This window comes from Sturnus vulgaris, chromosome 3 (genome assembly GCF_052056855.1).
Source record: "Sturnus vulgaris isolate bStuVul1 chromosome 3, bStuVul1.hap1, whole genome shotgun sequence".
Lineage (NCBI taxonomy): Eukaryota > Metazoa > Chordata > Aves > Passeriformes > Sturnidae > Sturnus > Sturnus vulgaris.
This window is the reverse complement of record NC_142245.1, coordinates 45,347,313-45,373,619: the sequence shown is the minus strand read 5'-3', so window position 1 is coordinate 45,373,619 and position 26,307 is coordinate 45,347,313. Positions and strand designations below refer to the sequence as shown.

General features: G+C 40.2%; 1 protein-coding gene and 2 long non-coding RNA genes across 4 annotated transcripts in view; 1 reads left to right on the top strand and 2 right to left on the bottom strand.

The window, feature by feature from the left end:
* LOC148224316 (uncharacterized) overlaps positions 1-3,735 on the bottom strand; it is a 10,666-nt gene extending 6,931 nt beyond the window's left edge. The window contains exon 1 of the long non-coding RNA XR_015802365.1: positions 361-3,735. This is a non-coding gene — a long non-coding RNA (uncharacterized LOC148224316). The remainder of the gene's footprint in view (positions 1-360) is intronic.
* The window catches only part of SLC35F3 (solute carrier family 35 member F3), a 163,068-nt gene extending 158,738 nt beyond the window's left edge, over positions 1-4,330 (bottom strand). Inside the window, exons 1-2 of the mRNA XM_014874955.2 lie at positions 4,263-4,330; positions 3,763-3,992 (exon numbers count right to left, since the gene is read on the bottom strand). Of these exons, the coding sequence (XP_014730441.2) occupies positions 3,763-3,992; positions 4,263-4,315 (283 nt within the window). The 5' untranslated portion in view covers positions 4,316-4,330. The remainder of the gene's footprint in view (positions 1-3,762; positions 3,993-4,262) is intronic.
* On the top strand, positions 2,928-26,307 carry LOC148224315 (uncharacterized). Of its 2 annotated transcripts, XR_015802363.1 has the most exons (3): positions 2,928-3,916; positions 6,344-7,373; positions 25,994-26,307. It is a non-coding gene; the product is annotated as an uncharacterized LOC148224315 (long non-coding RNA). The 2 variants fall into 2 exon arrangements; XR_015802362.1 differs by lacking the exon at positions 2,928-3,916 and having other exon boundaries at positions 4,934-7,373.

Here is a 26,307-nt window from a genome sequence, read left to right as displayed (position 1 = left end):
TATTTCTCAAGTGTAGAAAAGCTCCTAGAGAACTACACTTCAAAAATATTTAGAAAACTAAATATTCCAACTGACAATGCTGTAAAACGGAAACTTAAAATATGGCTGTTCACCTCCAAACTTGCCTCTGCTCTTCAACTGAAGTCCCAGGCTTCCAGAGGCAGAAATCATGAGCATTCACATAACCTTCATGGAAGAGAACGGCAGTGCTAATACAGCTCTAACAAAAGCTTCATCTCCATACAGCAAGAAGACTATCAATGGGATCTGCAAATCTTATGGCGTTGTTTTGGGGACTTTTTTATTAAAGTCCTTGATCCCTATGTTCTAACTAAAAGAGAAAAAAAAAAGTCAACATACCTCTTACAGATAATGAGAATTTCACAAATATCGAGCTCTGTTACATTTCTAGCTGCATAAGAGTATGATTCTACAATCTGACTGCATCTTCCCTCTGCCTTTATATTTGAAAAATCAAATCACATTCTGCAAAATATTCCCCACGGGACACATATGAATATTTGATTTAGACTGGAGAGCAGTTAACCACATAATTAGTTACCCTGGAAATCAAAGAATTCAGAAAAATAACTACCAGATTAGATCAGGGTACACTCCTATTCTCATTCTAAAGGCTGGCAGATACTATGGGAGGGAAGCACAAGAAACCCTCAAGAAAAATCTCCTCACAGCCAGAGAAGGGGCTAATTCAAATTCTGGATAATGAAGTTTAATATTCTCTCCAATATGTTTCCCATTTTATCACAAGTCTAGATCTTGTCACTGCTATTACAATCCCTTGAAATCTTCATCTCAAGAATAAATTACATGTTTTCTTCAATATTATTTCTTTTTCTATCAGACTTTAATTTATGGCTTTTCAGCTTCTTTGCCTAACATTTTTCCTCTTATAACACAGTAAGAAGAAAAACTCTCTACCTGCCTAAGCAACATGTTCCAGTACTTTCCAATACTTTTGTTTCAACCTCTTTAAGGTAACAGCAAAAGCTCTTGATCATGACAGATTGCCTGTACTCTTTCTCCTTGCTCATCTCAGAGCCTCCTGTAATATTCTTTGAGAGCAGACAATCATAATTACAGTATTTCACTAAATTTGCTGAAGGCATCCTAACACACAGGAACTACATTACATTATTCCAGTTCCTAAAATCTGGTTTGCAAGTGCAGTCAAACAGCAGAGGTCTTCCCTGAGCTGTGTACAGTCCCAAAATCACCAGCCAATGTAATGTGAAAGTTGGCAGGTAATTTTAGCGTTTTCAGGAAATGCGAGGCTTCTGTTTGTGATAACTGAATGACATTTATTGACATTTCAGCAAGTCACCTGGCTAGGACAGGACTGCCTAGGGAATTCTTACGAGTCCTTTCTCATTCTGTCCAATCCAGACCAGTTTGTGTCTTTAGCATATTTTCACTTCTTCCTCCTCTCTTTCCAACTAATTTATAAGAATATTAAATACTGGAGGTGCTACATAACCTTGTGGCATCCTGGTATGTTTCAAATTGTTCTCCAAGTATGTTTAGGGGTCATAGTAACATTATCTCAGGTTATTAGTGGTAGTTTCCCTAATGGAGTTTTGCTAAAACAGAAACAACCAAATAAACAAAAGATTTCTGAATCTCTCAAACGATTTTATATATCCATACATACATCTATATATATATATAAACATTCTAAATAATATGCAAAAGGAATACATTCCAGTGCAAAAGATGTAGATCTGGCCCTATAGGCAATTTAGTTACAATAAAAAGAATATCACCAAGAGACATAGACTAAATAAATCTAGATCAGGCCATATTATGGAATTATTTTCTGCAAAGCAGGTTCATTATTAATGCAGCCCATAATTAAAATCATAATTACAATCCAAATTTCTACAAGGATGCAAAATAAGATGACAAAAAGTACCCAGGTTGCAATTTGAGCTTTAAAAAGTCATTTGTTCGCAGTACTTGAGCCAAAAATGTTTTTTAACTGCAAAGTCACAAGGAAAGTCCATATCCCAAAATTAGACATCAGCCCAACTTGAAGGAGTATTCAAAGATGTTTCAAAGTGGCTGTGACAAAGTTGTCTTCCCACTTTAGATGATATACCCTATTCAGCTGATGCAGATCAACATGGCTCTCCTTAAACCATGCTGTAGAGATCTATCTTTTCTACGTGCCCTTCTATGTTCCCAGTAACTCAGATTTTAAATTGGCAACAAATTCACATAACCTATTATTTTTAGACACACATTTATGAAACTCAGACACTTTGTATTTTTATTCCCCACCATTATAACTCAAGTATGTAATTTTGTTATTCAGATCAAATTAGGAGAGAAAATATTACTAGAATAGCAGGCTTAGGCTTGCTATTAACTTTTTCAGACAGTTATAAATTTCATCGAATAGGTTATAATTGAGGAGCCAGCATGACCTTTATTATTTCAGAAGGTTCAGCCATAGCAGCTCAGTGTGACTTCAGCTAGACTATTAGTCACTCTGCCAGATAGAACCATTAACATCCAACTCAGTCTGGCATCCACATATGATCTGATCCTTAAAACTGGCCTGAATAAGCCTTACTCTCAAGAACAGCCCGGATCCAGGCACTGGAATTGCTCTTTCAGAAATATCATACTCCTAGTAAGTAAAGTGGCAAATATCTGATATTTCTGTCAAAATTGTAATCAAAGAAAAAAAATTTTAAAGGCTCTTACAGAAGAGTATTAGAATATTTAACAGTAAAGTTCTATTTTCAGGCAATGAGGAGCAATGAGGAGCAACTCTCCCTTAGAGAAAAACCGAAGTAGTACTGTGTGCCATGCATTCTTGTTTCATTCTATTCCATTATTAAGCACACTGCCAAATAGATAATCCAGTAGTAAATATTTCAGAACATTTGTACTTAATACTTAGGGAAGTACAATATGAAAACAACCACTTTATCAGAGCCAGTGTTTCTAGCAAAGCAACGATCTCTGTTGCAGCAGAATCCTTTTATCAAAAAAAAAAAAAACCTACGATGTTACAAACGATCTTAAGACAACCAAAATAATGTTACGACTTCAATTAATTGGTAAACTACTCTAGAACTTTTTAATGCATACAATTGACATACACATGATGAAAGATGGACAAGCAATAGGGCGTTACACACAAAAATACTAGTTGATATATTACAAAGACCCGAGGTAATGCTTTCTTTGTACATCATGTAGGATGGAAGGAATACAGCTACACCTCTCTTCATATCGTTATCATTTGAAGTTTCTTTCTCAAGTGTATGCATACGGAAGAAGCAGTTCCACTCGACATAGGAAAAGACAGATTATTCAGCTCAAGTGCTGTGAAAATTTGACAGACTCCTAAAACAACGGAAACACGCACTGATAAAGTGTTACTTGTGGAAATGGTATGTGCGTGAGCTTTTACACAGCTGTCAACCCGCGGTAATCACCGTCGCTAAGCGTGCCTGCAACATGAAGACAAATATTTGACCTATTTTCTTAGCAGAATTTAGCTGTCATCATTCTTAGCACCACGCTCTCGTGAACCAGCCACTGCCGAAGGACTAAGGCAACACGGGTATAGAATTCTTCGTCGAGAGTGAGAGCACTTCCTTCCACGGACCGAGGTTTGCTCCGGCGGTAAAGCGATCGGCCCCTGGAACCCACATCCCCCAGCCGGTTCCGGGCTGCACCCGCTCCCCCCGTCCTGGCAGCCCCCCACGCCCGTCCGTGCCGGGGACTCACGTTTGTAGCTGGCTGCCCAGGGCTGGTAGCCGTAGTAGCCGGTGATGCGCAGGATGCGCTCCTCGATGGAGGTGAGCCCCACGGATGCGCTGGTGAGGTCTTCCACGGAGCGGGACCACTTCAAGTCCTCTTTTATGGCCTCGTCCACCACCAGGTACTTGAGCTGCCGCAGCTGCGGGCTGATGTCGGACAGCCGCCGGGGGCTGACATCGGGGGAGCGCCGCATGCCGCTGCGGGTCGGGAGAGGAGCGTCAGCCCGGGGCCGCGCTGCCGGCGTCGCCGCCCTCCGCCGGCCCCGGGCGAAGTTGGCGGCGGGCGGCGGGACGCTCACCGGCAGGGGAGCCGGCCCGGGCCCGCGGCCCCCGCAACTTTCCTCGCCGCCCTCCGCCGGAGCGACCCCCGGGAGCGGGCGGCGCCGGCCAGGGTGAGGTGAGGTGAGGTGGAGCGGTGTGGGGTGTCCCCGTCTCCCCGCCCGCCCGCCCGGCCCCGCGGGTACTCACAGCGTGGCGGCTTTGCCCCGCGCGGAGCCGTTGGGGAACTCCCGGATCCCCATGGGGAGCAGCAGCGATGGCTGGGGGGCGCCCAGGCTTCCCGGCGGGGCGAGCCGGCGGCTCTCACCGGCCGGGTAAGAGGCGAAAAGGAAGGAAAGGAGCGAGCAGGGGAGGCGGCGCCCCCGTGGCAGAGGGTCCCCGGGCTGGCGCTGGCCCCGGCCCCGGCCCCGGCGGGAGAGGCGGGCAGAGAGAGAGGCGCGCAGGGATGGAGGGACGGAGACGGGCGGGCCAGCGCTGCCGCCTGCGAGCCGCTGCCGCCTGCGGAGCGCCGAGCGCCGGAGCGCCGGGCGGCGGGGGCCGGGCAGGGCAGGGCGCGCTCCGCGCCCCCCACCCCGCGCGCTCCCGCCGGCTGCCGGCAGGGGGAGCCCCCGGGCCCGCCGGCGCCACAAGCTGCCCTTGGGCGGGGCCGCCTCACCCCGCTCGGGCTGCCTCACCCCGCTCGGGCTGCCTCACCCCGCTCGGGCTGCCTCACCCTGCTCGGGCTGCCTCACCCTGCTCGGGCTGCCTCATCCCGCTCGGGCTGCCTCACCTCCTGGGCGCGGCCGCCTGGCCGAGGAGGGAAGCTTTTCCCACCTCTGTCCGGTGCGGACAAGCTCGGAACGGCACGGGAGGGCCGGACAGCCCGAGCACGGCCGGCTCTGAAGTGACCGTGGAGCCCATCTGGCGAGGGCACCCACCTGGTTACCCCCGTAAGGGCTGCGAGCCAGCGCCAGAGCCACACAGCCTTCTATCGACTCGCCTTTACTTTTATTTTCATTTTTCTTCAAACATACCACCTAACTTAGGTGGAAAACATGCAGATAAGCTTTAATGAACATGTGAGCACAGATGTTGCCTTATATACAGAATTCATTCACAGACAAGATTAAAATCTGATAGATTCTTGGACAGTTTAATCACCTAGAAATATAGATAGTTGAAGTCGTAGAGTGCTTTGTATATATGTTCCCATATATATTTAGGGGGGAAAAAATCAAGTCCAAGGAGAAAAGGTTGTCATTACCTTTCAGCGCTGCACTAGCTCAGTTTACCCGAACCATTAAACCAGAGAGGTATCAAGTGTGGAAATGAGCCAGATCAGTTGAATGCAACCTTTCATTGTCACTGAAGGGAACATTACAGCATCACTGCACCATTATCAGAAAGGGAAAATAAAAAAAAATCCAGCAGACAAAAGTCAAACTAATTATCATTTTAAATACACATGTATTGAATAAAGCACTAGCTTTATTTCATTTCCTCTCCAACCCTGATTTTGAGCCTGTGAAGGGGAAAAATGTTTGCTGCTGAGGAAGCCAGTTCCAAAATCCACTACAGGTGGACAGCAGTGGTCTAGCAGTGCAAACAGAGGGTAATTGTGCAGCTGTTTGATGCTGGCTGCCGGTAATGACAAAACCCCTTGCAGGGCACACAAATCAATGCAGAAGGATGACTTGGTTAAGATGAGGGGATAAAAACACAATGCTCACTAAATCTAAGGATACTGATCACTGTCTTGATTTAAGTCTCTTTAGGGCGTTTAGGGCAGGAATAGTGATGACAGGCATGAATGGGATTAATCATTTCAGTCAGGCCTCCAAAGGCTATCTCCAGACCAGCATCGTTCGGTATGCACAGTCCACACTCTCTCTGGCTCTAAGTGGTGTACAAGGATAGGATTTATTCTGAGAATTTCCTGTAATACTGTATGTATCTAGTGTAAAATTCCTCCATGATCATAGGTCCAGAAATAACATACAGTCTCAGAGCCAGCAAAGGTTCCAATAATGAAGCAATCCAAACAGTGTTAACCTGCCAATAGTGACTGACACCTGCTGAGTGCACACCTGCCTCTTGGCATGGGCTGGTGCAAACTTGCAGAGGCTGGTTCAGCCATGCTGGAAATTTTGCCTCCATCACTGATGTGTTTAGCTGCCCATCTTCTATAGCACCAGCAAGTAGCTGTAGAAGTCAGAGACCCTATTACACACATATCCACTTTAATATGCCAGAACCATCTTATTCTTCTATCCAATAATTTTTTTTTTCAGCTGTTTTATTCCTCCCCAGCTGCTGTCATTCCAAGGTGTAAATGAAATGACGGATGGGTGTTTCTCCTCTCGTGCACACAAGTGACTTTGGACAGTTTGGGTGGCAGTGCTGACAAACTTGAAGTGAGCATGCATCTTGCGAGAGAGGAAAAAAATGCATGGGAGTGAACATCTTGAAGTTCAGTAAAGCATTTAATAAAGATGACATTTCAAAATTGTAGTAAGATGCAACAGGAACATCTACCAACAGCTACCTTTTAGGACCTTACAAAACCTTACTGTAAGTGATGTTTCTTCTTTTAAAATAGTAGTTGCTGGAGGCATGCAAGTAAAAATTCTCATGTATATTATTTTAATTATGTTCAAGAATTGTAGCTAAAACTGAAATGTTACAATATGGCATTGGACATTAAAGCATAAAGTATGGGATTCCACATGACTTGGAATTTGTAGATTTATGGAGCTGTTTAAGATTTTGAATAAACGGAGAAGAAAATATTTTAGTATTCTAAATTCTGCAATTCTGCAAAGTGTAAGAAAAAAAATTTGCTAAACAGAATATACCTACTTCAGGAATAGTGGGCAAAATGGTATGCATCACCAAGCTGGAGCCACTAATAACAGCTTTTCTGAACCTCTTACTCGTGAGAGTTTATTACTTTAGTAAAATACCTGCAATCATTTAAACACAGAAGGGTTAGGAAAGTATATTTTTTAAAAGGCAGCCCTCTATAGCAAGGGAACAATAAGTAATTATTCTAGAGTGTGGTGCCTTATTCTGTCCTGTTAGATACTCCTTTTTATGTTTTTCCAGAGTACATGAAATTATATGCTTGACTGATATTCAGCTCTTAAAAGGCACAGCCATTAAGATATATTAGCATTATGTTGTCTACAGTGTGACACTGTATCAAAGAAAAATATAATTTAAACAGTATTTATTTCCACCTCCCATCAATACTAGCTTGCCAGAAGATTCTCTGGGATGGAAGTTTGAATTTATCAAAATACTACTCATTTCATGAGAAAGGTAAGTTCATTTTTTTTTATTTCTCCCATACTCCACCCAAAGATAAGTGTTTTACATTTAAAAGATTCTGTGACATACTAGACTAAGATAGCAACAATGTTTCATTGGGCAACAAAACAATCACTAATGGTGCATAAACACCAGCATGAAGCTGATGTGTTCCTTTTTTCCTAGTTCATAAAAATAATCCTGAGTACCTGAGTCTTTAGAAGACAACTTAGCTCCCTCCTTAAGCAAGGAAAGACTTAAGCAAGTCCCCTTCTCACTACAAATTCCGCATTTGATGCATACTTCTGCTTCTTAGTATTTTTATGTTTAGCACTGAAGGTATAAGCCCAAGCCATTAATCAGATGTTCCTGCCCCAAGGGTATTTGGGTGTTGGACAGAAATACAATATACGTGATAAAAGTCCTATATAATATATGGAAATGCTATATGGCAAAGCCATTTATTTTCTCCAGCTGGGGTCAAATTTCACATGCACATGAATATAATGCTGCTGCATAACCCAAACGACTCCAACTCTATCCATGGGACTATTTATAGCATATTCAGATTGAATAGGAATGCAACTTTGAGCCTAATTAATTTCACATACAAAATATTTTGAACCAGCAACAAAAAAATAAAAAGCAAGAAAGAAAAAAGCAAAAAAAAAGCAAAAACTGTCTAGTCCATCCTAGATATTTGCTTGCATTCATGCTTTTAAATACTTAATACCATCTTGAAATGTTTGAAATAAACGCAGAGAACCAAGAAAAACTGATACAACAGGCAGAGAATGGCCAAATGAAGACTGAATGAGAAGCAAAAGTCACAGTCAGAATCACCCTTGTTCTCCCAAGTAGAGAAACCAACACTGTGCTTGAGAGAGCAGTCAGACAAATTTAAGACAAGTGGGAACAAATTTTTCACATGAGCTCTCGCATTGCTCTGATCCTGCTGCAATGCATGGCAAAACCAAATAAGCATCAGAATTTTTGTCATGACCTTACTGAAAGCAACTGGAAAGCTCTGGAAATCACAATGTAGCTGCCTGTTATAGTTAGTAAGGGCCATACAGAGTTAGTGTCCCAGTTCCTGGGAGGTATGCTGCTTTATAGAAAGCTGATTTTAATCTGCTACTTTGAAGTGGTTGAATATAAACTGTTCGCTTGCTTTCTTTGACAGACACAGTGGAAAATAGAAGTCCTTTATATTTGGAATGGAAAATAGACCTATTTTTTGTTTTGATATCCATTGTTAGATGAGAGGTACAGAAAAAAAAATTAGGACAACTCATCATGTCTTAGTGGTGCACGAGCTCTGCCAATGCCTCTCTTCCCATTTCAAATCAAAAACCAAAATGCAAAGAGCAGAAAAATAGTAACATTTCCTTCCCAAGAGCCCCAAAAGGACTGTAGGAAGTGTTAATGAGAGAATTCAGAACAGACCTCTTCAATAAACCATATCTTGAGAAATGCCAGAAGTTCAATCTCAAAGTCCATTGGTATGCTGTATAGCCTTGATATCCCTTCATGTTCCACCGTTCACGTTATTTGTGCTAGAAATAATGGGCTGCAAAACCCATTAAGATTTAGGAAAGGCTAGATACTGGCACTGCCACTTTTCTGTATTTGGCTGTGCATGACTCCTAGTTCGCCCTTGTCCCACAAGTTTGCTGAGAAGTGAGCCAAACAACCAGGGAATGAGGAAGAGGGGGAAAGATATAGAAAAGAGAGTTAAGGACTCTAGAAAGAACATGAAAGAAAACTTTTATTGGATTTGTGCTCAGGGAAGGAAGTTGCTTTAGCAAGCTAGAGCACGATATTCATGTTATGTTTAAAGTTGTTTATCTGGAAGCTGTGCTAGCCACAAGCAAAACCTGATAATTTTTACCCTTCAGGTAAACTTATGGGTTGTTTTCTAGTTTTGAAGGTGTTTTTAAAGTTGAATTTTTTTGATGCAAAAAAATGTGTCACTAGCCTTGACTGCACAGGTTTCTTAGCAGGAGAGTTTTCTGAAGAGAAAGGAACACTTGGAAACTGATTTGACAGGCAATTTTTACTGTATAAAATTAATGACAGCTGTTTGAAGATGCACATGTGTCTAAAACATTAAAAAACCCACAGCTGAATTTTTGATCTGGAAGCATAGAAGATCAAAAAAGCATTACGCTTTTGCCAAATGGTTCCAAACTGTGGGGCAAAGCCGCTTACTTCCATGTATGCATTTTAAGTCCTATTTGTAAGTTAACAATACTTATTTTTCCAGAGCTGGAATTAATTTTGGAAGTTACTGTAACATTTCTGTTACACCAACTGAGACCTCACTTCTCACAATATGCAAAATTTCTTCACTTTTTGTCACCTGCAATGAATATATTTCATCATGTCATGGATAAAGACTGTATCTCACTACGCTTTTTTTTCCAGATGTCTTGAAATCAAAAGAATTCATTAGAAAAGGTAAATCTGTTAAGAGTATAAATTGTTAGTGAGAGCAACAGTAAGAACCAGGGCAGACAATTTGCTATGCAGGTCGCTCCTGCAGATTGCAACACCCCTATACACTACATACCCACAGAGAGGCAGACATTAGCACTGCTGTGAGCCTCAAGCCTGCACTGCTTCTTAGTGGAAAATGATATAGCATTAAAAATGAGTTCTTTCATCTTGTATTTCCTTAGTAGATTCTTTTATTGCGGTGATAAATTTGGAACAATGAGATTATTTGATTAAACTTTCTCAGTCACTGCTGAATGGACTACCCTGCTTGTAGAATTAATAAAAAGGCCAAGACACCTCATTAACATGCTCGGTATTGAGCTGGACTGGCAGCAACACAGTTTAATCCTGCCAAAGGCCATTTTCTGAAGAAAGTCAGAAAGCTTTTAAATCGTATTCTTAAAGGTTGAGTCAGGAGAAGATGACCTTGCAAAAGCTACAGTCCTGCACTGTCCAGACTTCTCTCCTGCCCATTCATGCTGGAGCTGCTTGCTGCACAGAACAATGTGTCAAGTAGTATGGTTTCTCCATATGCAGTTCAACAGATCAGACTTTATTTTGCTGTGCATGCTGATGGGAAAGTTAGATACAAAAGCTTCGTTTTGAAAAAAGTCACAAATGCCAATGTCCTCTAGAAAGGTTTTTGTGTCTTAGTTGTTCTTTTTCTCTTTTTTGGTAGCTGGAAGTATGACTTGATGGTCTGAAGGTAAATTTTAGTTTACAAGAATTGATACAAATACACCACACCATTTTATCTATTGTCTCACATTCTGTATAAGCTAATACAGTGCAGAAAGACATGGACTAAGTGGATGAAAAGCATGTGTACATAATCATGACTATCAAAACATCACAAAGCTCAAGATTAATTACATCATTATTGTTTAAAATCATTCATCTGTGGCACAATAACTACAGAAAGTTTTATTGCCAAGTAAAATGTATTATAATTGTAATACACAACAGCCTATAAAACAGATCTCAACTTTCTGTTTTGGAAACACTGCTTAGATTATTTACTTAAATAAAGTGAATTTCCCAGGTAGTTAAAACATTCTTTACCTCTTGTCACCTAGATGGAAATAGTTTTTTTCTCTATAGACACAAGCAACTGCATTTCTCAACAGAAGCACACTAGTTTCAAGTCATTAAAATTCATGGCTAAGTTATCTTCTAAGCTCAATTAACCTACTTCACTCTGTTGAAATTTCACCAGCTTAGTAGAGTTGCTTCCAATGTCTCATCTCTGAACTCACAGGTAGGCTCTCATTGTGAAGGGTGACATGATTTTTGTCAATTTGATCACTTTATTGTATTTTCAAAAGCAATGTGACTGCAAGAAAATTTTATTGCAAATATCTTAATTTCTTCTATTTTTGCTAAGCACATAAAATAGTCTTAATAGTTCATAGAACCTTGTGCTCCTTTCTTGGTAATATTTCTTAAAAAGAACATTTTTATATTCCTTACTCTAGGCTTCCTTTATTGGTTTTGAGCTAAAAGTTTTCCTCATATAAAGGTTTTCCTTTGCTGGCTCATGCAAAATTCCTATTAAAGTAAAAGTGGGGAATGTGAGAAAATTATTTTAAAAATTGAGCCCTATTAACAACATGATAAATATGAGGAAGGCAAACTAAAACCATGCATGTAGGTGAGGAAGCGATCACATTATGCTTACATATCTTCATTAGAAAAGGGACAATCACCTTATCTGTCTTGCAATACAAATATTGTCCTTGAAAGGGTAATCCAAAGACAAAAATTACAAGTTTTCCTAAGAAGAGAACTCCATGGCACTTCAGGAGATGACAGGGCTCTGTGAAACAGAGGATCTATAAGAATGTTTCACAGTCTTCTTCAGGACACTGAGTTTTTTAATTGAGTATTTGGCTTTAGAAATAAGTGAAAATGTTAGCTTTGACATTTAGAATCTGTAGTAAATAGAGAAACCAAGGATATTGCAAACCTCTCTAACCAGATTTTTTTAATGCTTGCCAGAAATAAAAATTTTAGTTATATCAAATAGCTTAAAAAGAGAAATAAAAAGAATAAATAATTTTTCTTTTATTTTTCTTCGGCAGTTGAGATTACACACATTAAAAAGTTGAAACCAGCAGCTTTTTATGCTTTACTGTGCAATGAAGATGTAATTTGCACCTTTTGTATCTCATATGGGATTTTTATATTGCCTTGAATGCACTTTTATGAATATTAAAGAAGAAATAAAGTAGCCCAAATATAACACAACCATTGTTACTTCCTGAACACTGAGCTACAGATAGTGTTTTGCAATCCTCCAGTATTCATACAGATTTGTAGCAAGGGTTTTAACCCTCAGCTACTACTAGAATTATTGTCTTGTAACCATACAGATATTTCTCTACTAAATACAACAAATTCTCATTGCAACATATTTTAGCCTGACTTTTGACATCACTTAGGGAGAAAATTTGTATTTATTCCTTTTGTTGCCCCATATAAAAGGGCCTTTTTTGTGGTTTCTCCTCCCACCTGCTGAATTGTGAGTTACTATGATACCATTCAAGACAAAAGCCCACCCACGCAATGCAGTTATTGAGGTGGCTCTGCTGTTCCGTGCTTCAAGTTCACTTTGGCTGCATAAAAAATTACCTTGTCCTTGCAGAACCAAGTCAGATTCCCTTCCCTCCCTCTTCCAGTAGTTGTGGATGTTCTCTGCTTTACCTGGTATAATATTCCTCAATATTATACACGAGCAGAGATACTGCATTATACAGAAGCCATTTTTTAAAGCCTAATTTTAACAGCCAAATTTTAAAAAATCCCAGCAGAAATATTCAGCTCTGCCCATGACTTTGAAGAGATATACAACAAACATGCAATTTACCAACAGCAGTTTTCCATCTTAAAATAACAAAGTACTTTGCTGAGGCGTTTGATGCAGCCTCCATTAGCGTTATGGAAGCAGCGGGACACACACGTCAAGGCATGGATTCAGTCTTGTCCATCTCTTCTCCAGAGCAGAGACATCAGTCTCCATTGCTCACTGGCAGCCAATATTTCATGTGCCAGGCCAAAATCACGCCAATAAAAACACAGACTCAATATTAGGTTTTGAGGGAAGTGTTGCTGCTATTATACCATTTAATGTTTTGTATTGCAATAATCAATATCTACCTTTTTATTTGCAGCCTCCTTGCTTTTTCCATTTTATTACATTTTAGTTGTCAAACAAGATGGAAAGGAAATAAATCCTGGGGCTTGTGTAATGACTTGTTTTCCCTTTTCCAAATGCCCATTCTCCCGTTAAGTATGAAGGATTTTTTCACCCTCCTCCAGAGTTAAAATTTCATCTGATGAAATTTAATTACTCTTGATTCTCATGCTTTACCTATGGATGCTTATCAGGTCTATGGCCTATGAGGCAGCTCAGAGCTGCAGAGTGTTATGTGTCATACCTTTCAGAAATGCAGTTTGTAGCACTAACTTTCAGACAGGTTCTTTGGTGACATTTTGTGAAGATAAAAATGAAGCACAAAAGAGATTTCCATGCAGCCTGCAATGCATGCAGGGGGGTGTTAGGAGGAGCACTGCTTGCCTGCTTCCATGGCTCCTATTTCACCACATAGAATCATAGAATATATTGATTTGGAAGGATCATAAAGTCCCACTCCTGGCCCTAAACTGCACCATCCTCAGGAATCACACCATGTGCCTAAGAGTGTTATCCCAAGGCTTCTTGAGCTCAGGTAGGCACATGAGTGAGGCAGTGATCAAAATGACAAAACAGAAGCAGTCAAATCACAAGGAAAAGTAAACAGCACCAAGAAAAAAAAAACAGAACCTCCTCCCACTACTCAGAAACAGAAAAAGGACATTCTGGGATGAAAAAATTGTGAGCATCCTTGAGAACTCATTAATATGGACTCTAAATAGCTGAGCACCATACCAGAGGGCCCGTAGATGTCCACCAGTGATAACAATTATCAGCATGTCATTTTCTTCTGAAGTTCGGCCTTCCCTCTCTTACCTTGCTCTAGAATAGGCAGGATGGCTGCAGAGCACCTGCTTATCACCTGAGGGCCATCTTACTGCAGGGGTTTGCACCTCGTGCCATCTCTGTAGTGCTATTGCTTGACAACAATACAACGTAGACAAGAAGACAAGCAAATATACAGTGGAAAGGTTAGGGAGAGACCAACTAATCTGATTTACAGAAAGTCCCTGGGATATAAAGGAGGTAAGTAAGACCTCTCATATGGCTGTGGCTGAGGAAAAAAAGGTACCCATTATGCTGTTCACTGATCAAATATTTTTTACTTGAGTTTTAAAAACTTCTTTTTAAACCCCACACTTCATTTCTATACCTTTCCTAAGCACCTGTTGATTTTATTTGGTTTTAAGTTACTTACCTATATAGATTCAATTGCCATTGTTAAGCAAAAGGCACGAAGAGCTGAAGGCATAATAGAAAAATATCCCCTGAGAACAGTGCAATTCTGCAATATGAAACTGCCCAGGTATGAGCCAGTATATACATGTTCCTACCATCTGTTAGTGACTTCCCAGTAATGTATGTCTTTATATTTATCTCTATATTTATGCACACACACACACACTTAGCTCCAAACCATGGCATTGATCAGCTCATTCTTCAAGCTGCTCTACCCCACTGGAGGCTGCTCACATGGGGCATTTTTGCCATCGTCTGCAGGAACATGGTCAGGCCCTTAATAAGCAAAGGATCTAGCTATAGAGGTGTACCAAGAGATTTATCTTCCCTCCCTTTCTCTACCTGGAATCCACCACAAGCATACATTTTTAATAGAAGGACAGTTTTGTATTTGCTGGCCTCTTTGATCATCCAGGCTTTAAAAAATAACCCATTGGTTCCATTCCTTTTGAAGTTGTACACAGCAGGATCATTAGCAGTAGAGAAGCAGACAGATGCAGTGCTCAACATTAGGTTCCCACGGTCACCATAACAACATTAATAGGGATGCTGAGCTATACCATCACTTAAAATGAGACTGACAAGTGCTGCAGAGTGGTGGGCAGGTGACACAGCTTTTGTTTGGAGGCTGTTCTCTCCAGCAGTGAGCCAGGAACATGGAAAAGGACCAAACAAGAGGCAAGGGCACTCTGTGCTTCACAGAACTGAAAACCTTCAGCTCTGCTTGTCTCCTGGGAAGAGATGAAGATTTGCAGGCCTTGGTAATTAATTGTGCAGCTTCTAGTTCTGGCTAGTCTGCAGCTTCTGCTCTAATTGTCAAGCTAGAGAAGCTTCTATAAATGATTGTCTTCTTTCCTCTCTTCCCTCTGTCACCTCAACTCTATGGACCATGATTAGATGCATCTGTAATGAGCTCAGTTCAGAATTTGAGAGTGGTTTATGCATAAGTACTTGTGTTAGATCTTCCTTTTCTAAACATATTATTGGTGGAAAGTGGTGGTTGAGGAGTCACAAGAAAAAGAAACATTCCAGAAACGAGATGTTTAAACTGTGTTTTATTAATTTCTATGCAATTATAAACATTATGAACATGAATTAACAGTCTCAGTTTATCTGCAACAAGATAACAACTCGTGGCATTCAGAGTCACTTTCCAGTGCAGTTCCATGAATGTGAAGTGCAATAATCCTTCGTATTGATTGCTTAGTTCTAGACCGTCAGGTAATATAAATGGGTAATCAAGGACTTGGTTAAAACTGCAAAACAATTGTTAGCAATATGTATTTTAAGTTGAACTAAAGTGATTCCTAAATTTATATCCGACTTGGAGATAAGGAGATCCCTGAGGTGCAACACTGGATGCACCTTCTTCATGGCAGAAAGTGGTGGAACTGGCCTCAACTTTTATGTCACTGGTTTTTCTACAACAGTGCCTAGCCAAGAACCACTTCTATCAAAACAGCACTTCTCAGTGCTGTAGGTAGCTTCAACTTTATGTTTTAGATTATGAAGTGGAGCCAAAGATAGAGATTTAGTTAGTATCACCAAAACCATACAGTTGACATGGAAATGAAAGCCCAGTTCCTAGTTCTGACATCTAACCCATAACACCCAGTAAATGATAGTGAAGCTTCAAGCACACACTTTTTACAGGAGCTGACAGTAATCCTGTATTACACTTCAATATAGAGTCACCTTGCATGGCTTTTCCAAACCAAAGAAACACACCCAAAAATCCATAAGTAACAGTCAAGTCAGGTGAGCTCACCTTGGAGATAAGAATAGTTTGACATTCGAACAACAGCACAAGAGTTTGCTGTAGGGAAGAATGGGGTGGGGAAAATAGACGAGGACTTTAATTTAGGACTTGCTTACCATCATAGTCTTGCTAAATTTATGCTGAGTTACTGTAAAGCATAATTTGTGGTGACAACAGGCACAAACACCAGAAGAGAATCCCAGTGGAATGAGTTCTGGTGTTATATATATATATATATATAAGACACTAGGCTGTCTAAATAGATATAAGTACACAATGGCATTTCTTAAGAGTTTGGAGAGGTTAATTTCAGAGAAGCCTACAGCCTCCAGGTGGTGCAAAAACAAGGCTTCGAACTGGTGAATTTAGTGCAAAGCTCCATACAGAAGATTCTGCTGCTCCCACATTTTGCCATTACTCAATTACTAGCACTTCTTGTCCGTGCAATGAAATATATTAATTTGTTTAAGATGTGATAATTTTAGCTTAATAAAGCATATCTACAAGATTCAGTGTTAGAATGAAAATCAAAAATACCACACTGACACAAACATCTTCATTCCACCAGGTGCATGCTTGTTAGAATAACAAACTTGTTTTCCATTGTTCATCATTTGTAGTTTTCCAGTACTTTGAAGATAACAATGAGTGTATTGATTTTCTCATGTCTACACATACAAAACTACAATATAGCTCTGCTGTGAAAAAGCCCTGCATACTAATATCCTAGCTGGTCTGTCAAGGGGGCTGCTTGTGGGCATTGATCTCTACTTGAAGCTAAAAGAAACTGAGCCCTCTTTTTAGAGTAGATAAGAAACATGACAGAGTCTACAAAGATACATATCAAACAACTCCAGCAATTCTAAAAGCCTGCATTCCATGCTTATGCCAAAGGAAACTCTGAGCTTACTAACTGAGCAATTTTTACCTCTAGTACTATGAAAACCTGAAGGAATCAGAGAGCAAGAACTTTGGAGCAGAATGAAGAAACAGTGTGCATCTCAGTACCCAACATTTGATCAGAATAATCTGAAACAGCAAAATGCTTTGGCCCGACAGCCTACAAAGTGCAGTAGTATAACCAGCACTGCCTCTAAACATGACAGCTTTGAACTGTAATCACATGAAACATCACCTGCTTTCATTAGAGCGTTTTTTTTTACATTGCATTCTACTACACATTTTGGAAACTTTTGAAAGAGGAAATGATGGTGCATGCTGGCCTTTGAATACGGTGCATGCTGACTTGGTGAACATGCAAGTTAAATGCCTTTTGATTATTAATTGCAGCGTTAATTATAGGCAGCATCATCTGAGAGCAAAACAGTTCAAAGAGAATAGGCAAGGATAAATTCTAAACAGAAAACCAAAGAATCAAAACAAAAATGATGATTGAAAGCCGTAAGAAAGGAAGACAAATATTGCAGAAGATTAATAAATCCTAGGATTCCCAGGTTGGCTGGGACTGTCATGTGTCTTTCACCATGCTGATGGTGGTGTTCAGTACCTCCAGCACTGCTAGGCAAAAGTCTTACAGAGCTTTTTTGCTGACATGATAGTATAAAAAAATTAGATTGGCTTCTTGAGTTCTTGAGTATTTGTGGAAACACTGAAGTTTTATGTTAGCACTTTGCACCACAAACAACGAAGACCCCATAAAACAGCAGAAATCTCATGCCTTCATTCTGACATGAAGACAATGCTTTTAAAACATGAATTAATATGCTTTTCATCAACACTTCACATTTATTTATTATTTCAGTCAGTTACATCCAGCCACTTTTCTGATGACCCTGTCTGCAGCTTTCACTAGGGCTCTTTCAACAATTTTCACTTAACAAGAACAGGACACAGGTGTGTGTCCACCTGTCCTGTTTCCTGAAGAAATCCTAATCATTTGCTGGTGATTAGCCTAATAGCTAATGAGACAGTGTAGAACTTCAGGATTATGTGTTGTTCTCCTTTCACTTCTCTCCCTAAATGGCTCACTGACCATACCTGAATAAAAGAACCTAATAAGCTTGATTGAATGAGGTTTGAACTTCTTGAACATCTGAGACATGGCTATAGCACTGACGTAATGAAAAAAGTGAGATTGAACATCCTCAGCACACATTGGATGTGAAAATAAGTCCCCCACTTGCACTGGTTTTATACTGTCATCATCTCCATCCTGACATTTTTAAGTCAGTGGCCTTGCATTTTCTAGAGGGACTAGTCTGCTGTCCAGCTTCTTAAAATGTAGCAACTAGCCTTGTTAGAAGACAAATATTTCTTCTGGATTCCAAGGAGGTTTGGAGTCAGAGTTGTACAGCTGTGATTTCTGACCAAAGAACACTCACCAGTTTATAACAGCAGCTTCTAGAACATGCAGTTCATTGTGTCTTTTTCTTGCATATTCAAGATTTCAATCATCATCTTTATCCATCACAAAAATTCAATAAGAGCTTTAGAACTGATCTTTGATCAGATTATACAGTTAAAGTCAATGTGAGAGAGAATTTATTTTCTGTGGCTAGTGAAGTTGCACCAGTTTCCCATGAGGCTTACTATGGGCAGACATATGAAAACACTGTTGTGGTAACACCTCTAGGATAACATAATTAGTTAAAAAGAGCAAAGTTACTATGCAAGAGCTATTACAGCTGGAGAGAGGAGTGAAAATATGTGGGAGTAACTGCCCTGCAGACACCAAGGTCAGAGAAGGAAGGGAAGGAGGTGCTTCTCATTGAGCAGGTTTGTTGGCAGTCCCCAGGAGGTACTCATGCTGGAGAAGTTTGTCAAAAACTACAGTTCATTCAAAAGACTCCCATGAAAGAAATTCAAGAGAACTACCCTCCATGGGAGGAACCCCATGCTGGACCAGGGGAGAGTGTGAGGACTCCTTCCCCTGAGGAAGGTGCAGCAGAGAAAACCCAGTGAAGTCTTCCACAGCCCCCAATCCCCGTCCTTTGCTGCTGCTTATGAGGAAGGAGGTAGAGAAAATTAGGAGTAAAGTTATGCCTGGGCAGAAGGGAGGGGTGAAGGGCAGGTATCTTAAGATTACAGGTTTTTTCTCAGGATCTTACTCTGATGTGATTTGTAGTAAATTAAAACTGATTTCCCCAAATCAAATCTGCTTTGCCTCTTGCAGTAATTGTTGAGTGACTCCTCCCTATCCTGATTGCATCCCATGAGCCTTTCATTATGTTTTTTTCTCCCCCTTCCCAGCTGAGGAGGGGAGTGATAGAGCAGCTGTGGTGGGCACCTGGTGTTCTGCCAGTACCAACCCACCACATTTCTCTACTTAGCTATCAACACGAAAAAATTTTGGTACTGAAAAATATTGAGCTACTTGAATTCTAAGAACTGTTTTGCTAGAATGTCAAGGCTGACACTGACAGATGCATACTCTTCATTTACAGGGAGAAAATGCATTTGAACAGAAGGGAAAGCAGATCAGACTTTGCCAAAATACCATCCATTTACCTCAACTAGATGAGCTTTTATAAAGATCTTATAAAAAAAATTTAACAGCATTTTTCTCCTCTTTGATCTGTTGTGAGGAAATTAAAAAGGCTGTCACTATTTGGCCTTAACACTAGAATCCTATTGAGATGAATGGTGCAATTAACACCTCTGAAAACATTTGCTTGACCATTCAAGCAGTCCAGAATATCATCTTTCTCCGTGTAAGCTTTTTTATAGTTGCTATTTATTAATATCAGTAAATGTCAGAGACATTAAGTAGAAAAATTGTTCTAATTTTCAAAACGCAACCTGTAGAGAATTCTTTTTCCTAATAGGATCACATAACTTTTCACTGTCCTGGCCTGAATCAGAAATTTAAATATCATTAATCTGCAGGTTGAAAGATTGCATCCAAGCTTTGATTTTCAGAGCAGATTAGCTTAACAAGTTAGCCGCATCCTGTTCTGAGTTCCTCAGTTCAGGAAGACCATTGAGGTGCTGGAGTGTGTCCAGAGAAGGGCAATGGAGCTGGTGCAGGGTCTGAAGCACAAGTTCCTATGAGGAGCAGCTGAGGGAGATGAAGGTGCTTAGCCTGGAGAAAACGAGCTCAGGGGACACAGCTGCCCGAGAGGAGGTTGTACCCAGGTAGGGGCCGGTCTCTTCTCCCAGACAACCAGGGAAAGGATGAGAGGACTTCATCTTAAGCTGTACCAGGGGAGGTTTAGGTTGGACATGAGAAAAAAAATTCCTCACAGAAAGGTGATTAAACATTGTAATGGGCTGCCCAGGGCAGTGGTGGAGCCACCATCCCTGGAGGTGTTTAAGGAAAGACTGCACGAGACAGTGCCATGGTCTAGTTTGCAAGTGGTATTTGGTCATAGGTTGGACTCGATGATCTCAGAGGACTTTTCCCACCTAACTGTTTTTTTTTATTAGAAAACCCCAAACCAACAAACCAAAACTTTGTTTTACCTATTCTTAGCAGCTCAATTGTTAATTTTAATCAAAAAGCCCTTTTGGAATACAGTAGAATCAAACTGTATTCTAGTATTAAAGTGTTTGTCTACTCTTCATATGAAATAGAAGATCTAAAAATATGGAGAAGAATGTGGGCAGGTGCTGTAGTTACGCAAATATTAATAGTTGTGTTTGTTGAGGTCCTTATTTTTTGGAAAAGTAAGAACATGGGGTGTTTACCCAAATCTTTTAGAAATAATATATTTGTAGATATCTAATACACTTTTCCCCAGGATAGGATATTCAGAAATTACAAAGTCAGCTCCTTTTTGTGTGTACATCTACTTCTGCCTATTTAGGAATAATTTAGAAGATGAGCTATCATATTCAGCAGTAGTGATTTAACTCCATTCAGGGAAGGATGTAGGGAAGAGCTCAGTACTTCATCATCACACTTGTAATGCTCTCTGGAGTCCTAAGCTGGTTGAGGGTGCTGCTGGCCCCTGTAAGCATTCCCAGTGCCAGACAGATAGCATTGCTGTGATTTGAAGTCAGGCATCTTCTATGAGATCATTGAGAAGATAATTCATCTCCAACTCATTCAACAGGATTCACAGTGTTTTCAGAATAATTTCCTGTAGATTATCTGTCTTCAAGAGCAAGAAAAAGAAAGAACTATTAAATCAATATCAAGGATATGGGAAATTTCACCTCCTGCTTTTTTTAAAGCATGGGAAGAGAGGGCAATCTGAAAAACCAGTGTGCACAGGAAAATACACAAAGATATTTATAGGGGTTCCCTTTCCTGAGCTTTATTTATGGCTTTCACAGCTCCACAAGACAAATCTCTTAATTTTGCAGTTCCATCAGATCAGCATTAACTACTGTAGAGATCTTGTTGAGTTTGTACTGCAGTCTGTAAGATGCAGCAATAATGCTTGTTTTCCAACCAAACTGAAGATCAAACTCAGATTACCCAAAATTGAAATAAAATGAGGATGGACTCAAATGGATCCCTCAACAGTGATAATAGAAACCTGCTGAGCACATAGATCACGTGCCAGAGCAGCAATTATTACCAGCTTTATGTCAGTCCTCCTTTTCTCTCTGGATAGGAGTAAAAACTCAAACAATCACCTGACAATGTTGGTGAGATATACATCATTTCCTCAGTCCCACTCTTCCTCTATGAATATCAGTCCTCTCAGGCAAAGAGGAAACAAGGACTTTAGAGTAAGCAAGAGACCTGTACTCTGATCTCCTATGCAATACAGTTTGAAACACCTGGAAGGTTTGTCTTTACTAACAGAGGTTATGCAATATCTATTTTCCCAAATTAAAAACCTATACTTCAGTGTTCAGTATTCTGTATTACAAAGATACATATCCTACTTCTTGTTAACAGAATGAATATTTGTATTCCAGTAGCAACTTGTGGTAGCTCCTATGATCATGAAGAGAAATAACAGAGTATTTCTATTTATTGTTAAGACAGTTAAAAAATTGTTGTAATATATTCCTTCTATTAAGTCAAGTAAAACCATTACACAGCAGCATACCATAACAGCAGCCTAACACAGAATGTACCTGCTAGAGATCACTGATTCAAAAGCTTTTATAACTCAGTTAATGCATTATGTATGGGATAAGTGGCTGCCCCTTCCAGCTTAATCAAGATTAACTGCTTGGATTGCAAATACTCTCTATTCTCACAGTACTGGAAACAATTACACAAGTACAAAGAAATTTCATGTAAGAATTATGTAACTGAAAGTAGGAATCAGCATTGATCCACATTGTGTTTAAGTTTTCCAGTTCTGTACAAAAGTCAATTACTATTCAGTGATCACATAAAATATCCTCTGTAGAGTTGGAAGTGTGCCTGAAGTGCATCAGCTTCTGAGGGGGGAGGTCACTAGAAGTATCTTAATAAGGGCTACTTTAAAATGAAGACCTGAGTGTTGTGGTTTTCCTAGCAATTAAAAAGGATTACTCTACTTTCCATGAGAAATCCCAGTCCTGGATTCATTATCAGTATTTCTCAGCATATGCCTAACTGATCTTGTGCATAAAATCCCCAGCCATAGCACAGAAGCAAGTTTTCAAGGAATAGCTCCTCTGGCAGCTCAGCCTGTCCTTCAGCAGCTCTTTTCAGGCTGAAGCTCCAGCCTGTCTCAACCCTTACCAGCAAATACCTTATTCCAATAGTTTCTTTCTGTCTTCCAGTCTCTGCAGTTAGATGATCACTAAAGTAACCACAGATTACTTCAGCTGAAGCAGAATTCCTAATGAGAGTATTCAGACACAGCTCTTCCTATTTTGAGGGTCATACACTTCAGTAGTAAGCATTCATAGAGATGCAGTAGGTCCAGACTGAATTTGTGGAAACATAGAGCTAATTGTAATCCTTTAATTTAAAGTTTACTTCAGAGAGTATCACTGTTAGGAAGAGTTCATTATACTGTAGGTGCAATATTATTCAATGTGTTTTTTTCCAAAAGAAGAATGAATCCTTTATTCAGAAAGTATCAATTTGGTTTTCATGTAGCCTTTCTGTCAAATATTTTACAAAAAGTATTATATGAAACTGGCATTATCATGTCATCTTGGTATCAGTACTGTATTTTGTACACCATACTTTTACAGTTAAACATCATCAAAGGTTCAATATGTTCATCCTCTGTGAGTTCCAATCTGAAGTCTTGTTCTGTGTGAGACAGGGAGAGTTGTGTTGTTTGTACTTTTCCCTCTCACAGGTGTCTCTTATGGCATGTTTGAAACTCAAAACAGGACATATTCCAAAAACAGCTTTAATTGTTCTGTGTTGAGGGGTGATTTACTGTGATTAAAATATGTGTTATATTCGGAAAGACTTTATGTTTGAGTGAAGGAGCTGAGGAACTGTGAGGCATTGCCCTGTTGCTCACCAGCACTAGAGTAAGACACCCCTGCATGCTTTGGGCAATGATACACTCTTCTCAAGCCTCTAAATTACCCATTTCACACTGGATTCTCACCAGGAATTTCTTTTGAGGTACATGGAAGGGAGAATGGGCTATGGTCATGTCTACCGACAGTAGACCAAGAAAAAGAAAGAACCAGATTCCAATTTCACTGCTCTGATTTTATGTTGTCACATAATTACAGAACTTCATTTCCTGCCTATAAATTTAAAAGCTCATTGCAATACATTTTTGTGAGCATAATCGCATACCTGTGTAATTCCATCCTTACTGTATTTTATCCTGTGCATTTAATAAGTTGCATTCGAAAAAAATCTTGATGGTTGTTAGTTGTTAACACATTTAGGGAATTAAATCAAGCTTAAAACCAATGCTGAAATATTTGACACAAACATCAAAGGCAAATCATAATATAAATCTCTACTACGTACCCTGTTCTGCAGCTCCTTATTGACTCTTTGGGTAGGAGAGGGAGCACGTACCAATTTACCTATGCTGGCAATAGCTTCTAACAGAGTTGTGCACCTCTGATATATAATGTTTTGCATGCACCTCATTAAATGTGTGGCAGGTGGAATGGGTGGTTGGGGCGGCAGAAAAAAGCCCCTACTCCATGGAATCAGTTGGGTGGAGTTCCAAAGATGGCTTTGACTTCATTTTGCCCAGATGATCAGACACTGACCGACATGCTCCATGCACCACTAAATCCCAAACATTCCTCTGCAGGCATTTTGGGTCTATGGACTGTGCAACATAAGGCCAAGAAAGTCTAGCCACCTCTAGACTAAATTTCAAAAGACAAACGTGCTGCCTGTGGTCTGACAGGCTGTTAAAAAAAACAAATTAGCAAAAGTTTAACAGAAGCAAAACATACACTCAGGCAAGAATAAATATTCCTTGATACCCGAGTATATGCAGTTGCCTCCCTCAAACCTTGTGAGACCAAGTCTTTTATTCATACTATTTCAAAATCTCACTTTCATTGCTGCCTGCTGTGCAATGGAGGTGTAACCACTACAAGAGGGTCCTGAATCTCGGTGTCTTACACAGTCCAGTCAGGTAAAACTTACTTCTTCCCTTTCCAGTTCCCTCACAGTTTTTTGGCCTATTATCTTCTCTTGTTCTGTGTGAATTTATACCTGTGTTCTTCAGTGGCAAACACATCTCCTTTTTATTTCTGGTATGACTGACATAAAATAATGGAATCCAAATAAACTTAGGATGAGTGGTTGGCAGTTCTTCAAGCAAGCCTATGGGAATGTATTTTGCATAAATCTATTCACACAAAATATATTAGGTGGAAAGTGTATGGAAGTAAGAAAGATATCTGTTATCTTCATACAATTTGCTTCTTCATCATGAAAATCAATTATGTCTTTTTCCCTAGATCTGTGCCATTGTTTGTAACCAGGACCATTATTAGAGCTCTATGAAGGACAAAAGAAAAAAGCAAACCATAATGTTTTACACAGCATAAGCTGTAACACTGCAGATGAGTTTAGGTCTCAGGGATCCATGCAAACACTTCCTAGAAATTTCACAGCCTAACACTTCCAGAAAAACAATTGTCTTTCTGACAAAACACAGTCTCCCTGGTGAAAGCAAGATTGCACTTAATGATATTTTTTAAAACCCTAAACCTCATTATTAAAAAAACCCCAAAACTATAAACCAAGGAATATAATATTTACTTAAAAGGCAGCTTGAGAAATTGCTTATTCTGATTATTTTAAAAAGTGATACTTTCATGTTTTGATTCCAATTAGTGTAGGAACCTTGCAGTAATAAGATTGTGTAGGAAACAGGGATTCATAACAAAGTATTAGTCTCAACTGATAATTACTGTGAGTCATTTATTTTCCCATCCAGGCTCTCACCAGTGTATTCCTGATATCCAAAACTCCAAGAAGCAAAGTTTATTTTCTACATTATATATAGGCAAAACAGCAAAAACCAACCACAGTTCCCCACACACTGAACCACAGTGTGCCAACTACCAAGTTTTGGGAAGAGAGGAAGCAGGGAGTCGTTGTAGACTACTAGATCAAACCAGAGGAAGAAATTGCATGCAGGGGCAGGCAGAAGGACCCACACCAGTAATTACTTATTCTATGTTCACCAGTTGTCAGCAACTGGCAGCTTCCTGAAGCACCCTTCTGCCAATTACACTGCTTCTGAAGAGGGGACACAGAGCTGACATCTCCCAGCTGAGGTCACACTGCACCTCCTGCAGTAGCCTTCACCTGCTGGGCTACTCAGCACAAGCACAGGCATCTCCCTCTGCCCACAGCCACCTGCAGAAACCCCAGCTAAGGGCTTTTAGGGCTCCCTCTCACCCAGGATGCCTGGGGCACACATACTTACCCCACAGATACCTATCCCCATATATCAGCACCATTGATACTAGAGCAAGAGTGGGTGGGAATTTCATACCAGCAGATGGACTCTGGGCCTCCTTTTTGTTGGTATGAGGGACACGGGGAATTTTGTTTAAAATGAGATCCCTCACCCTTCCCATGTCAGCCTGCAAAGGGTTCTCTTATGAACTTTTCTCATTTTTTACCCTTTCCAGGGTGGTCTTGAGGAGCTTCCTTCTGGAGCAGTCGTGCCTAATAGGCAGTTTGGACAAGAGGAAGAAGCAGGCTCCTTTTAACTGTTTCCAGGCTGCTACAGGGGAAAGAAAAGGGTGTTTGTACCTCTGCATGGGTTATGAGGTATTAAAGTAATTGTATTGGAAAGTGGGCTGATCTGATGTCTAGGGGCAAAGGGTCCAGAAGTCAGGGGAACTCTGTGGGCTGGTCAGGCTGATATTGCAATAGAGCATTGTAATTACCTGCTCCAATTTTTTTCCGAGTGTTGCAAAATAAAATGATCAAATGAGTAAAA